Source organism: Felis catus, chromosome D4 (genome assembly GCF_018350175.1).
Source record: "Felis catus isolate Fca126 chromosome D4, F.catus_Fca126_mat1.0, whole genome shotgun sequence".
Lineage (NCBI taxonomy): Eukaryota > Metazoa > Chordata > Mammalia > Carnivora > Felidae > Felis > Felis catus.
The window spans coordinates 91348947-91363438 of NC_058380.1; the positions used below are offsets into that span (position 1 = coordinate 91348947).

The window sequence follows — 14492 nt, forward strand, 5'->3', positions numbered from 1 at the left end:
TGGGGTGCCCGGGAGCCCCAGGATGGGGGGGGGGGGTGCGCCTGGCGGGGGGGTTACTGGAGGGGGTGCCGCCTAGGGGTTGCTGAGGTCGCCAGAGGGAGGCAGACAGCACCCCACACACGGGGCCTGAGGCCAGATTGTCTTGGATTTAACCTAGGGCAGGTGCTCTCTGGCCCCCCACACCTCGTGGAGCGACCCAGGGGGCCCTGGCCAACCCTGCCTTGTGCGTGGGGACAACAGCACCCACTCCTCATTAGGGTCTCCCTGACTGGGAGCAGGTTCTGGGGCCTCGGTTCCTCCTAATACCCTGCAGAGACTAGGTCACTGGTTTTACGAAGTACAAATACAGACCCCGCAGAAAATAGTGAATACCTTCTCACATAGAACTGTAATCCCATCCCACACTTGATCTGAAATTCGCATTCAGGGCCCAAACTCTCGCTGGCTGCCTGAGGGGGCCTGTGACTGTGTCCTATCAGGGTTGAGGAAGCAGGGCAGGACTTGGCTACCAGTCTGGGCCCCCTGGCTCACCTTGGCTTGCCTCCATGAAGGTCAGCCCTGGCCCACCCAAGTGAGCTGGAACAAGGGGGTCCATTCCACCCAGCTTCAGATAGCCTGGGCTGGAGTCGGCCTCACTGCCCCCACGAGGGGGTCCGCACGGGGGTCCCCAGTGGGCCCTGGGCTATGGCTGGTGCAGCTGGAGGAGGAGCTTTTCAGAAGCCCGGGCACCCAGGGTGGGGAGTGGATGCCAAGTAGGAGGCCCACCCGCCCGTCCTATGTGTGGCCACTGCCCAGGGCTCCGGCCTGCAAGCCCCAGAGGGGCCTGGGGGAAGGGCTGTGACCCTCCCGAGTCTCCCTGGCCAGGGTACACCTAGGCGGGGCAGGGCTTCCTGCTTGGGCAGGCTCTGGCTGTCACGCATGCTGTGCCCCTCTGCCCATTCCACCCACCACCCTTTTCCCCCCTCCCTCGCCGTCAGAGAGACCAGCCATGTGCTGCTGCAGGTTCAGGGGTATCCGCCCCCAGCCGTGGCTACTGGGGCCCTCACTGTGAGTTGTCAGCCCGCCCTCACCCACTGCAGGCATGAGGGCAGCTCTGGAGCTGGGGGGTCCACTCCCAGGGAGTCCAGCAGGCCCTCCCGTCCTTGTAGCAGGAGGTGGGCCCGGCAGGAGGCTGGCGGGGAGGGTGTCTGGCTCCAGGCGCCAGCCACACGTCTGCCTCTGAGGCCAAGGCCCCAGTCGCGGGGTGCTGGCCTCAGAAGGCTGCACAAGATGGCATCAGCCTGAGCCTGTGCCCCAAGAGCCGGTCGCCAGCCGGGAAAGTCCCAGATGCCATTGTCCCCTCCACACCTGCCGGGGGAGGTGGATGTTCAGGTCTCCTGCCACTGAAAATAGAGGCCCCGGGAGCACCCCTCCTGCACTCCCTGGCGAGGTGCACACAAGCCCCTGTCTACAGACTGCTCATACACAGACACACTTCCAGGGTCAGGGGACATGTGAAGTGACTCGCCCTGACACGCCCCGTCACACAGGTCCCTCATCCACACCTTGGAACACCCAGCCACACTCACTCCTGCTCATGCCTCTGTGCTGCTCACGTGCACACACACCCTCAGTGCTCTTGCGCCCTTCATGCCGGAATGCTCATGAGAGAGACACCTGCAGGGCGCCAGCTTCACACACGTGCCCAGTCATAGCCCCGCGGGGACTCCTGCACCCCACACGCCCCAGTGCCAGTGGCTCCTGACCCCCTAGGGAACCCACACAATGCTGACTGTGCCCAGGCCCTGCTGTGTCCGTGGAGACACTGTCCTGAGCCTACAAAGGGATGGGCCCATGGGAACTGGCCTTCCCGGGCCTGGGGACAGGGCTGGCGCTGGAGCACGGCCCCTGTAGGGCTGCTGTCCCGGGTCACAGACATCCAGGTTGGAGGCCACCGGCAGGAGGGCCTGCTCCACAGACAGAAGAGCACCAGGGTTGGGTTTGAAAACCTTCCCATGCAGGCCTGTGCATCAGCCCCAGCCACGCGCTCCTTGCGGGGCCTGGGTCCTGGCCCTTCTGTCCAGCGTTCGCCCCAGGCCAGCAGGATGGGCTCACATCTCCCAGATGCCCTGTGGGCCAGCTGCAGGGAGGGGGCTCCGTCCTCCTGGCCCCTTGTCCCGTCTCCTCTGGACAATCAGACAACACCCCGTGCCGGGGGCCAACAGGGTCCTCATGGGCAAAGCTGGCTGATGTGCTTGTCTTGGAGGAGGGCCCCGGCCCCAGCAGTCGTGCTCCGCTCCAGGGCCACATCACCTTTGGGGGCAGATGGCTCAGGGCCCCACGAGGTGCTGCCTGGATGGTGTGGGAGAGTGAGGTGTGGAGCAGACCCAGGCCTCACCGCTTCCTCTGGGGCTTTGTTCCCGCCCCGTCCGGGCAAGGTGTCAGGCCAGTGGCCTTTCATCCCAGCCCTCTGGCCCTGCACCCGGCGCCATTTGTTAGGCTGGCCCTGGGGGCGGTCACGGTGGATGAGCCAGCCTGGGGAGGCCTCAGGACAGCAAGTGTGGACTGTAGGGGGAGGTGGCACTTGGCAGAGACCAAATGGGCAGAAAAGCACCCTGGGAACAGGGATGCTGGTGTCCTGAAGTTGAGACCCTCCAGGGCTCCCACTACCCTGACCGGAGCATCCGAGACGCTGGCCGTGTGTAGATGTGCTCAGGAAGGTGCCGGAAACCATTCTCAGTGCCGCGTTGGCTTTTCCCACCAGGCGGTGGGACGAAGTGCTGTTTCTTTTCTTCTGCTTTTTTATGCTTTGCTCTTGTTCCAATTTGCTCTAAATGAGCAAGAAATAGCCCATTACTCTAGAACATGCCACAGCTTCTGAGCCCAGCCCCCACCCGCCCTGCCTGTGGGTCAGAAATCCCCAAACTTGGCCTTCCAGGGCCTGGGCTCCAGAATGACTCCCCCCTCCCCCACTGGGGGTGGGGGCTGCAGGGGTCTGGCAGGGCCCCCGCTTGGAGCCTGGACTGCACTTACCGTCAGGCAGGAGTGAGGTTTCTACAAGCCTGCCCCTTGCTCAGAAGGAGGGCACCCAAGTGGCCTGGGCCCACTTCCCAGCTGGAGCCTAAAACTCTCAGCAGTGCCTAGTGCCTACCGAGCTGGGGAAGCAGGGTGGTGTGAACTCCCCAGGCAGCCAGCCTGTGGTGCGGAGCTCAGGTCATGGACCTGGCTGCTGGCTGGGCAGGAGGCCCCACTCACGTCCTTCTTAGGGCGGGGGTCCCTTCTCTGGGCTCCCAGCCTAGGCAGGCCCTGCACCCTTAGGAACACGTGTTCTCTCTCATACCCCGTGCCCGGGTGAGTCCCAAGTATGGCTTCTATCCCACCCTCCTCTCTCCCTCACACCCACCCCCCATTTGCTGAGGCCTGGGGCTCAAGGCTGATGGGGGCCCAAGGGTGTTTACAAGCAACCAACAGGGCTGTGCTGTCCTGGGCCCAGGGAGGGCTGGTCGCCTCTGGAGAGGAACGTGTACAAGGGCCCCTCCGAGCTGCCTGCTGGCCCTGCCCAGCCCGTTCTGTGGCCCTGGCTGGGGCGTGCCCCTCTGCACTCTACACCTGTGTGCCAGCTGTCCGCTGGTTGTGCACAGCAGACACCTGCAGGCGTGCTGACCGGGATTGTGTGTGTGTGGGTGGCCCTGCACCCAGGGCAGGTGGGAACACAGACGTTTCCAGGGACGCAGACTTCAGGACAGTTGCTGTGGCCTTGCCTGTTGCACAGCTCTTGGTTCTGCTGGCCACGACCACTCCTTGGGTGAGTGTGACTGCGAATCCTGGGCTCAGACCTGAGAGGAGGCCCCGCCCTTGGGCATGGCCCCTCAAAGCCCCCCAGCTCCCCCCTGCCAAGTCTTAGCCTCAGTGGAACGGGCAGGTGTCCCAAGTGCCTGCTGTAGCCTCTCGTCACACCCCCAAGAAGCCCAGAAAACAGAGCCTCCTGGAGAAGTGGCCAGAGCAGGCCTCTCCCGCCCTCCCCAGGCCCCAGGGAGGGGCAAGGGGCTGCAGAGGGTGGACCGAAAGGTCAAGTCTGCCTAACTCCCGGTCTGTGGGCCCCAGCAGTCCCGATGACCAGTCACTGCTGGCAGCCCAGCCCCTGGGAGGCAACCTCCCCCTCGTGGGCTCAGGTCTCTGGCCGAGACAGTCCCCAGGCGGGCAGAGTGCCCTGAGTTGGGACAGCACGGCAAGTGGGTGTTGGCTCCAAGCAGCTGTAAGAGCTGTGGGGACCGGGCACGCACGTGGACTCCTGGGACTAGGAAGCCACGAGCCTTCCCAGCCCCTCCAGCCCCCGACTCACCTGGCCCTGCCCGCCCAGCCAGGCTCTGGGGCCGGAGGCCCTCCCTGCCCTCAGACTCCCAGACTGAATGGGGGTACACAGAGACCAGGCTGGACTCTCAGGACCATACACCCAGCCCCTGTCCAGGGCCTTCCCTGGGACCCCCACTGCGGTCTGTCCAGGCCCACTGGCATCCCGGGGCTCGGATTTGTGTGTCCCCCAAGGGAGAGTGAGCATGGCCCGGACACCACCTGCACATACCCCCTCTCCTAAGGGTCAGCGTGAGGACCCTGGTGTGGGGTCCTCGCTAGCCGAGGGCCCTGTAAGCCAGTTACTCAGCCCCTCGGAAGCCCCCTTTCTTCATAATGAAAGGCAATGTCTCCCCCTTTGGCGTCAGGAAGGGTGCTGGTCCATGGGCCCCAAAGAGCAGGGCCTTGGCCTTGTGTGAGGCAGGTGGACCTTGCAGGGGACAAGGACAGGAGACACAGGGAGCCGCTAGGTGCTGGTCCTTCCTGCAGATGGGGAGCACAGGGCAGAGAGGGGGTGAGCATGTAGAACCGGCTTTTCCAGCCGGGGGTGGGGGTGGGGGTGGGACAGGGCCTCCCAGGGCCCTATGGGGTGACGGCAGGGCCCAGCAGTGGGCAGCAGCCGTGGGAAAAGCAGCACCGGTGGTTCCCGAGGGTGGGGCCAGGTCCTTGTGGATGGCACCGGTGGTTTGTCTTCGTGCCGTGACTCAGCGTGAGCTGGCAGTCCCGCCCAGGTGTGTGCATCAGGCCCAGGTCCTGGGAAGGCTCCCACCCCCTCCCACTAATGCAGCATCCCTCTCACACCTACAGGCTCCGTCCCCTGGGGGGGCCTGGGGAGGGGGAGGGGGAGGAGGGCGAACTCGGTTCTCTGTGGTGGGCAGCCCAGGGCAGCGACCACCCTTTCCCCAGCTGGACCTGGAGTGACCACAGGCTAGACCTGCGGCCGGGGCTCCACCTGCACTCCTGCCCAGGAAGGTCCCTGGGTCTGTGACCGGGAGGCCAGGGCCCACGACAGACTCCCCGTGCCAGAGAGGTGGCCGGGGGACAGGAGGCACCCCCCCAGAGAGGCAGGAGGAAGGGTCCTGCTGGCACCAGCCCTGCCCCAGCCCCACCCAGGCCTCCCCGAAGAGGTGGCCCCACCCTCCGGCGCCCCCAGGCCCTGGCTCCCGATGCTGGATGCAGTACAGCAAGCTCATGGTGTCGAAAGGCCCATGGGAAAAGGGCGTGTGGGGGCAGGGGGCACCGCCCCTGGCGTGGGCACACCCTACGGCTCCAGGGGCTGGTGGCTGCCACCTACCCACCCACCCCTGGGAGCTGTGTCATTCAGGGCACTGGTCAGGCTCCTCCAGGAGGGGCCAGGGAGCGATCCCGTGAGCACAGATCATGGACCCCTCCTCCCTGTGGCCCCGGAACGCCCCCTCCTACCCTCAGGCCCTGCTCTAGGCTCATCCTCCTCTTACAGGCCGCTCTGATTTGGGGAAGCGCTGTGACTGGCTGTGCATGTGTCCATGAGCACCTGTGCCCACCTGCCTGGGAACCAGTGGCCCCTCTCACTCTCCCTTGGGCCCTCCTTACCTCATCATGGGGATCCTGGGGTCCTTCACCCTGTCCCGTCAGTGGCCATCATGAAGCAACCCTGGGGCCCCAGAAGCCCCTGCCCCCACCCCCAGTGTCACTGCAAGGTCAGCAGGGCCGAGCTGAGTGCCTTCCAAGAGCCATTGCACGTCCTAGACAAGGACCCCAAATAGAAGCAAAAGTGGCTTCCCTCCTGATCCCTTGTAGATGTGGTGCCCCGGGGGCGGGGGGGGCGGGGTCAGGCAACAGGCATCATCGAGAAACACGGACACTGAAACGGCCTGGCTGAGGGGCCCGCTGCAAGCCTCTTACCCTGACCCTTTGATGCTGAGCTAGCCCAGGGATGCCCAGGCCTGGTTGTGCCCTCGAGGCTCTGCGATTGGGGCGGACAGCCCAGGTGATGACAGAGGCCCACAGGGTCTCGTGAGCCAGAAGAGGCTGCCTAGGGCCCACTAGGATCCAGTGTCGTGCTGGAGGGCTCCCAGGAGGAGGTGTGCCCTGTCCTGCAAGGAGAGGAAGGGATGTGTGCTTTTGTCTCCGTGAAACCCCTTAGCCAGACCCAGAGCTGCAAGGAGCCTGAGGCTGGGGGTGGGAGGTGGGAGGTGGGCAGAGCCTCACCCGGCCTCAGCACCCCCTCTGTCCCCAGGCCTGTAACTGTGACCAGTACCTGAAGGTCTCCAAGGACACGATGAAGCAGCTGGTGAGGCTCAGCAGCCGCCCGGAAGGCCCCAGCATCACAGGTATGTTGCCCCATGGGGTTAGGCGTGGGCTCTGTGGGCTCTGTGGACAGTGGCCCAGTTGTGGGGTTAAACTGCAGGGATGACCAGGGAGGTGCCGGCCAGGGGCCGGTGGAAAGACAGAGCTCACGCTGCGCAAAGGTTACAGGCCCAGGAGGCCAGGAAGCTGAGACACTCAGGGCCCCTCTGGGGTGGGGTCCCCCCGCCTCTCTCCGGTCACCCTGCCCTTCACACAGAGTGCACGCGCACACAGGCATGTGTGCCGGCACGCACCTGTTTGTTCACACTTGTGCACACATGTGCACGTGCACAGATGCACGTTTGCTTGCACACTGGCACCTGCTAAGCAATCTGAAGGCAGACGATCCCGGACAGACAGACAGGAGGGCAAACCCCAGATGTCAACCCCCTCAACCGTGGACCCAGCCTCAGTTTCCACCCTTGTAAAACTAGAAACTGGAAGGAGACTTTGAAGTCGCTGGCTGGGGCAGTGAGTGTGCCCTTCCATTCCTATCACCGGCTCCCCCGCCCTCTAGAGAGAGGGGCACCAGAGGGAGCCTCGCAGCTCCTCCCCAGGCTCCCGGCTGCTCCTCAGCGGAGGGCAAGGATGGGATGGATAGGAGACTGTCTTAGTGCCCTCTCCAGGGGGGTCAGCCTGAGGTTAGGGTGCCTCTGAGATCCCTTTGCACGGCTCGCCGTGGCTCTCCCGGACGGTGACGTCCCCACGAGGGTGTTCTTGTTCTTCCGAAACCCCCTGAGGTTTGGGGCTGGAGCTCCTCAGGTGAGCCATCGTGATGGCCTGTGTCCAGCCCCCAGCAGCTCTCAGCTCTCCACAGTGTGGCCTTGACATGTTCGAGGCCCAGGAAGGGAGGAGCAGGGTACGAGCACTGCCCTCTGCTAGAGCCGCCCCGCCACTGGGCTCCCGGCTCCTCTGAGCCACCAGCGCTCTGCCCAGAGGCCCACGCCTGTCCTGAGGTGGTGGGTGGCCCTCCTGCGGGCCTGCTGGCATCTCATGGGCCTCCAGGTAAAGGCTGAGGCCAGACCGACTAGGGCGAGATAGGGAGACCAGATGGAGGTCATGGCCTCATTGCGTTGCGGGGCGGGGAGGGGGGGTGGGGGGAGTGCTCATCCATTCAGGCTCTGGCTAAAGTTAATCTGGAGCCATCTGTGGAGAGATGTTTGCCAAGCAAATTAGGGGTAGGACTCTTCCGCCTGCCGGCTAGGACTCCTCAGCCGTCACTGCCCTCACGCCTGCACTGGCCCCTCAGCAGCCCGAGGCCTGGCCACCTCCCTGGAGTCTCCTGTGCTCTTAGCGGAGGTAGGGACCCTCTTGCAGAGTCAGAAGGTCGCCCTGAGCTCCAGCAGGTCCCCTGGGCCCTGCTGCTATGAAACACAGGCCCTGGCAGTGGCTTATCTTCTCATCGCCACGAATGGGATGCCCCCGCCCCCACCGGCCCGTTCTCAGGCCCCCAGTGCCCTAATCGGCAATCTCACGCCCAGAGCTTGTTTCCCAAGGACCTTTGAGCCCCAAGAACATTCCAAGGTGTGAGTTCCCATGGGAGGGGATCAGGCTGGCACCAAAGCTCCTCAGCCCCCTGCCCTTTGCCCTTTCTGCTAAGGGTGGGGGGAGAGGCTGGGCACTTGGAGGTGCATTGTGGGCACTGGGGCTGCCAGGACCCACCCTTAGGACAGTCCCTGATGTCCTCAATTGATTGCCAGGTGATGAGGCCACCCAGAGCGAGGACATACAGGAAGCAGGTGAGCCCTGGGACCACCCACTGACAGGGTTTGTTCCTGGCCCAGGAGAGGGGACTGCCCTGAGAGGATGGGCCCGTGCCCTAGGCGAGTAGTGGGCAGGGCCAGTGGGGAGAGAGGGCCAGGGGTCCGTGGGTAAGATGAGGCAGAGCGTTGGGGGGACCAGGCAGTGTAGGGCAGAGGCACCGGAAAGAACAGGGTGGAGGCAAGACCATCCCCGCAGCCCCTCCCACCCCACCCCACCCTACCCCACCCCACCCCACCCCACCCTACCCCACCATAAGGCTGAGAGCTCAGAGTGGCCGCCCACCCCCCACCTTTCCAGGCTGGGCCCCAGAGGAGGCCCCCGGGGGCTGTACCTACGACCCACCTTGCCGCTGGCTGGAGGCCGCAGACCTGCGGGCTGGTGCGCCTGCCACACTGGCCAGTGGCACCCGGCTGCAGCTGGCAGGGGTCCCGGAGGGCGTGCTGCGGCGGCCGGGGCTACGCCATTTCTACTGCTGCTCTGGCTGTGGCAAGGTCTTCTGGGAGGGCTCCCACCTGTGCCGCGTCACCTCGCAATTCAGCCAGATCCTGAGCAGCGCCTCCAGCTCCTGGAAGCAGAGCTGAGCCCCCAGGCCCACGGGCCTGCACTGCCCCCTGGGGCATCCACCCACCCACCCCCAGCAATACAGGTAATAAAAGTCCTGACCTGCATGGGCCTGTGGCCATGGACTCACTGCACACACCTGGGCCTGGCCCTAGGTGCACCTGTGGCCGTGGACTCATTGCATACACCTGGGCGCCAGCCCCAGGTGCAGAGCTAGGACCGGGGTGGAAGGGATGAAAGTTCTTGCACAAGGTCAGGATGCTCGGACCCTGAGCTGAGAACCGCCTGATACTCGGGAATGAGGCTGACGGAAAGTGGGAAGGACACGCCTGGCAGAGGAAATGGCCTTCACAAAGGCCCGGGGCTGGGACCCAAGCGGCTCCCGTCAGTGGGGCGGAGGGAGGCGGGGGCACACAGGCCCCCCACGCACTGGGGGCCCACTCCCTTTGCTGCGATGGTAAATGCCACCCCCCTCTGCCCCACCTTCCTGGGCTCCTCAGACCTTCGGGGAGGCCTCCAGTTCCAGGGAGTGTAGATGGTGGGACCCCGCAGGGCCAGGGCCCTTTAGGCCAGATGTGGCGGGGGTGGGGGTGGGGGTGGGGGGCTTCCTGGGGAACAGGGCCCAGCCCTCTGTGGTGCAAGAGGCAGGGCGGCCACCCTCTAGGAGGGCATCCATTGTGTCTGGAGGGCCATGCCTGGAGGGGAGGCCCACCTCTGCATCTGCTGCCCTCGCCCCCTCACCGGCCGGAGTGTGACCCCACATGGCTTCTTCCCCCCGCCCCAACCCGGTCGAGGTGGCCTCCTCTCATGAAACAGAGTGGCAGCCGAAGCCACAAGGGGGCCCTGCACATGAGAGTCTCCACCCTCACAACTGCAGGAAACAGCCACTGCTCCACCTACTCTCTGGGAAACTGAGGCGCAGGCGCCCGTTGCCGGCACCCGAGGGCCCCGGGCACCGGTGCCAGGTGGGCGGGGAGAGGGGCCTAGACTGCATCTTGCCCTGGCCGCCTCCTCCTGGCTCACTCCCTAGGAATGTGCCCCCCCCACCCCCCACATCCCTTTCCTGTCCTTCCTGCCTTGAGCGGAAACCAGCTCAGATTTGGCCCGGGAACCCAGGCGGAAGCCTCAGGGCCGGGGAGCCCGGGGGGGGGGGGGGGGGGACGGGGCGGGGCTGCCGCCTCTGCCCAGAGCGGGTGCACCTGCAGGCCCAGGTGTGACGGCCTCAGGTACCAGGTGAGTGCTGGCAGTGCCAGGCCTACCTCTGCCCCCGCCTGGGCTGGGGGTCAGGCCCAAGAGTATGAGGCTGGGGGCTCATGCTGAACACCATGCACCCATCCTGCCACACTGCCCATCATTTCCTTTCCCTGAAAACGCCCACCTCGTGCCAGGCGCTGGCCCACCCGGCCCCGCAGCAACCTTGGGGCCAGCCGGACCAGATGCTACCGCACAGATGGAGGGAGGGACTCGGAGACTCAGGACAGGACCGGGCTGAGCAGGGGCACCGTGTCAGGGCCAAGCGTGCAACCCTGGCTTCCCCCACCCTTCGGTCACTGCTGAGCCCGAGGGCCACGTGGGGCTGTGGGGGCGAGCAGACACCCCACCAGGGCTCGGGACCTTCTGTGATCGGGGTGCTGCTTCCGAGAGCCAGACCACTGGCCCGCGTCCTGTCCTGGGAGGCAGCCCTGACCACGCTCCTCCCCTAGTAAGGTCAGGAGGAAACCGCCAGGGGTGCCGGCCCCACTGCCCAACCCAGCTGCTTCCTGAAGACTCTGGAGACTCTGTTCTGACCCAAGGCCCTGGTGGTGGTTGCAGCTGGTCCTCAACACAAGGAGGCCAGAGCCAGGGACCAGCACGGGGGAGACAGGAGACCACATGTCCTTCCTGTCCCTCCAGGCAGGCCCGGCCCCAGCACCCCACTGCCCCGCGCACCCTCTAGAGGGAGAAGAGGGCGACTGCGTGGGGCCTCTTTCCCAGTGTGCCCCTCACAGCTACCCGCGTACCGTCCAGCCTGCCTTCCCACCTCCCCACCCCTCTGCTGCCCAGACTGGCCGTGTCCCCCCGGAAACCCTCCCAGGCTCACGTACTCGCTGCCAGCCCAGCCCAGCCCCACGGCAACCCCATCCTAGGCCCCGGCCCCCGACCCCTGGTCCTGAGCCATCAGGAGGTCAGCCCAAAAAGCCTTCTGAGGCCCCAGGACTGCCTCAGGCCCCCTCCCAGGCTAGGGGTCAGGCACCACGCCGACAGGGTGGGCTACGGCCCTAGTGCCAGGCCGTGCCCTAAGCGGCCGCGCAGTGATTGTCTGCCACAGTTCCTGCCCCGGGCGTCCTTCCTCCGCTCTGGCCGAGGGCTGAGTGTTTGTTATTTGATCTCTATCCTCTCTCGGCCCTTCTACCAGGTGTCTGGGCTGCTGGGAAGAAACACTCTCCTCTTTCCCACGCTCCCCGACACATTTTAATGAATTAGCTGGAAGCCCCGCCCCCACTGCCCGCCTGCCTGCTCACCCTCCCTCCCCCGCCTAGTGCCTTTAAGGTGGCCGCAGGCCTTGGCCCAGCTCTGGCCAGCCGCCTCTTCTGCGCTGTCCTCCCCAGGCCGCTCCACCCAGACCTTCCCAGCCCATATCCCAGAATGCTCCCCAGGCCGCTCCACCCCTGCCCACATTGTTCCCCCCCCCCAATACCCACTGCTGTGAGCCTCTAAAGGAAGGGGGTCCCCAGAGAAAGAAGGGGGCCCTCTCCAACTCTGGCCTCCACCCACCACGGCCCTTCAGGGTGGCACTCCTGGGCCAGCATCCTTGGAGCCAATGGGGAGAAGGACGGGGTCCTGCCGCATGGTCAGGGTCGAGTCTGTCCCCCCAGACCCCAGGTCAGGGGTTTCTCACTCAGAGCCAGTGAACTGCTTATCTATACAACACCACCAAGAAACCCCACCCACACCGGAGAGGGGCTTCTCTGGGCCGCAGGGCGGGGCCTGGCTTCCCCATTCCCTCCAAGGCATTTGGAACAAATGTCCTCCTTTTGGACCATTCCTTCAGCAAACACTGAAGAAGAGCTTACTGGGAGCCAGTGCCCTGCAAGCCCCTCTTCCCCTCCTGTCCTCAAATGGGGCAACTCCCAGGGTGTGGACCACAGCGGCTCAGACCAGAAATACCCTCCCAGCCACGGCACGGCCACGGGAACCCCATCGGCTCCCCAGAGATAGTGTGACTGTCACCCGAACCCCACAGTGGCAGACCTGGCTACACCTGTCTGACCCTCACGCCGAGCCCTGGGTGGGGCAGGAGGCAACATCAGGCTAGACTCCTGTGGCCGCTCTGTCCCTGCCGGGGGCACCCAAGCCACCGATTTCATGGCCCATGGTGGTGGCCGTGCATTCCCACACTGAGCTCACAGGGCCCCTTTGTCTGCCCACCCCGAAGCCTGCGCGGGTGTCAAAGGGACATTTCACCCCCGGGCTCTGCTCCCGGGCCCTCCAGGGTCTCCAGATGCCCTTCTTCAGGTCAGGGGACCTGAACCCACCTGCGCTGGGGCCTATGAACCCCCCACCTTCTGGGGATAGCCCTGGGCACTGTCCAGAGGTAAATACAGGCCCCAGGGGACAGGGCCTATGCCCTCTTCCCTGATGCTGGGAAGATGCAGGGAAGGGGGTGCTGGAGGTGGTCAGGGCCCCGCCCTCGAGGGGTACACAGTCCAGCAGGCTCCCTTACTGGGCCCAGGGACCCCATCTGGCAAGATGAGTGGGGCAAGGGAGGGGCTGTTGACACCGGCACCCCACCCCCACCCCACCAGGTCACAACCTCAGCTGAACCTAGCACAGGGCCTGGTTCAGGACTCCCGCCTCAGGCCAGGGCTTACCCACCTACACCGAGGGGAGCTCCTGGCGGGAGCAAGACTGAGCAGAAGAGCTGGACCACCAGCCAGACCACCAGCCTCGGGAAGACCAGAGGGAGGGACTCGGGAGCTCTGGCTGCCAGGAGGACCCCGAGAGAGTCCACACGGTCAGGTCTGAGGGCAGCTGGCCAGAGGCAGCCAGCCCTGGGGTGGCCTTACCCAGTTTTTCCTGTGATTCTGCCGTGACTCGTTCCAGAGCACAGAGTGAGATGGGGGGCACACACCCACCCACATATCTCTCCAAACATGGGGCACACCAGGCAGGTGCCCATGGGAGCCCATCCCCAAACAAGGCCTGACGGGGGGGGGACTCCCGGGCTGAGGCCCAGGGCCGCCTCCTCGGGAATTTCCAGCTTGTTTCTGAAGGAATTGAAGTTGCTGTGTGCGGCCCTGCTGCCCTGGGCCTACTGCTCCGAGAGTCATTCCTGCTCGATTTCCAGCCACCAGAGCCCAGCTATAAACTGTAAAATCCTCATGAGGAAATCTGGCGGGAGTATTAGAATGTCAATAAAAAATGGGTTTACAGATTGGAAATGAGTCATTTCTGGGCTTTCTTTCGGTCCTTGGTGCCCTACCTGGGGCTGCTCACCTGGCCAGGCCTTGCCTGTCCCTAGTCGTGCTGATGGAGGTGGCCCAGGAGAGGGAAGCAGGCCCTGAGGTCCGGCCGACTGACCTCCCCGCCTTGGAGGGGCTTCTGAGCACCTCCAGCCCCCAGCTTCCTCCTGTAAAGACCCTGCTTCGTCAGGGTGGGACCTCAGGGTTTGGCTCCTCACGCTTGTCAGGTTGGGGGCAAAACGCGGGGTGACCCAGGCCGCCAGAGGAGCAGCCCTCGTTCAGGAAAGACCGCGTGGCCCAGGTCACACGCCCGAGCTGTTCGTGGACTCGTCACCCGCGTGGACTTCGTGTCCTGGGGGCCAGGCTGAGCCAGTCTTGTCGCTGAGCACCCAGCCCGCGAGGAACGCAGAGGGTCTGCGGCCCGCGCTCCGGAAGCGCGGAGTGAGACCCGGGCTCTCTACCCGGGCCTCCCGGGTCTGAAATGTCAGCGAACCCCCACCACGGGTAGGCCGCCCGCCCTTCGGTGCACCTCGGGGTTGCGCTCGGCCGGGGATCGGGCCTGGGTCTGTCCGCGGAGGGAGCTTGGAATTCCCCGAGTGGCAGAAAGGGGAGTAGGCGGGACGACCGCGGAGATGCGGAGAGCCCGGGGGTGCGGAGAGCAAGGACCCCCCGCTACGGCCACCTGGCCCCCTGCCGGCGACCAGCGCCCCCTGCCGCGAAGCGCGCTACCGCCCAGGCACGCCCCGCCCCCGCCCCGCCCCCACGTGGGCGCCGCCCAATCATCCGGTCGCCGGCGCGCGCGTCACGGGCGCCCTATTGTTATGCAAATATAAAGGGAGTAAAAGGCGCCCCGGCGCGGCGGGCGGGCGGGCGAGTGTAGCTGCGCGTGGGGAGGCGCGTGGGACCCGCGTGGGAGCCGCAGCGAGCAGGGACCCGGAACGCGCGGCGCCGCCGCCGGGCCCGCCGGCCCCCGCGAGCGCAGTGCCCGCCCCCGTCGCCCGCTCGCCCGGGCGCGGCTGGATGCGGCGGGGGCCCCGCGGCGGCGGCCCCCGGCCCCCAGAGCCCGGA

General features: G+C 65.5%; 1 protein-coding gene and 1 long non-coding RNA gene across 8 annotated transcripts in view; one reads left to right on the plus strand and one right to left on the minus strand.

Moving 5' to 3' along the window:
• Window positions 1–9089, plus strand: part of EXD3 (exonuclease 3'-5' domain containing 3) — a 78690-nt gene extending 69601 nt beyond the window's left edge. For all 7 annotated transcript variants that reach the window (XM_023243120.2, XM_023243121.2, XM_045043851.1 and 4 more), the window contains 3 exons: window positions 6548–6641; window positions 8358–8396; window positions 8719–9089. In XM_023243120.2, the coding sequence (XP_023098888.2) occupies window positions 6548–6641; window positions 8358–8396; window positions 8719–9002 (417 nt within the window). In that variant the 3' untranslated portion in view covers window positions 9003–9089. The remainder of the gene's footprint in view (window positions 1–6547; window positions 6642–8357; window positions 8397–8718) is intronic.
• On the minus strand, window positions 13–8901 carry LOC123381786. Its single transcript, XR_006589221.1, has 3 exons — window positions 8764–8901; window positions 6214–6681; window positions 13–4812 (listed from the first exon to the last, which is right to left on the minus strand). It is a non-coding gene; the product is annotated as an uncharacterized LOC123381786 (long non-coding RNA).
• Window positions 9090–14492: the final 5403 nt, after the last annotated feature.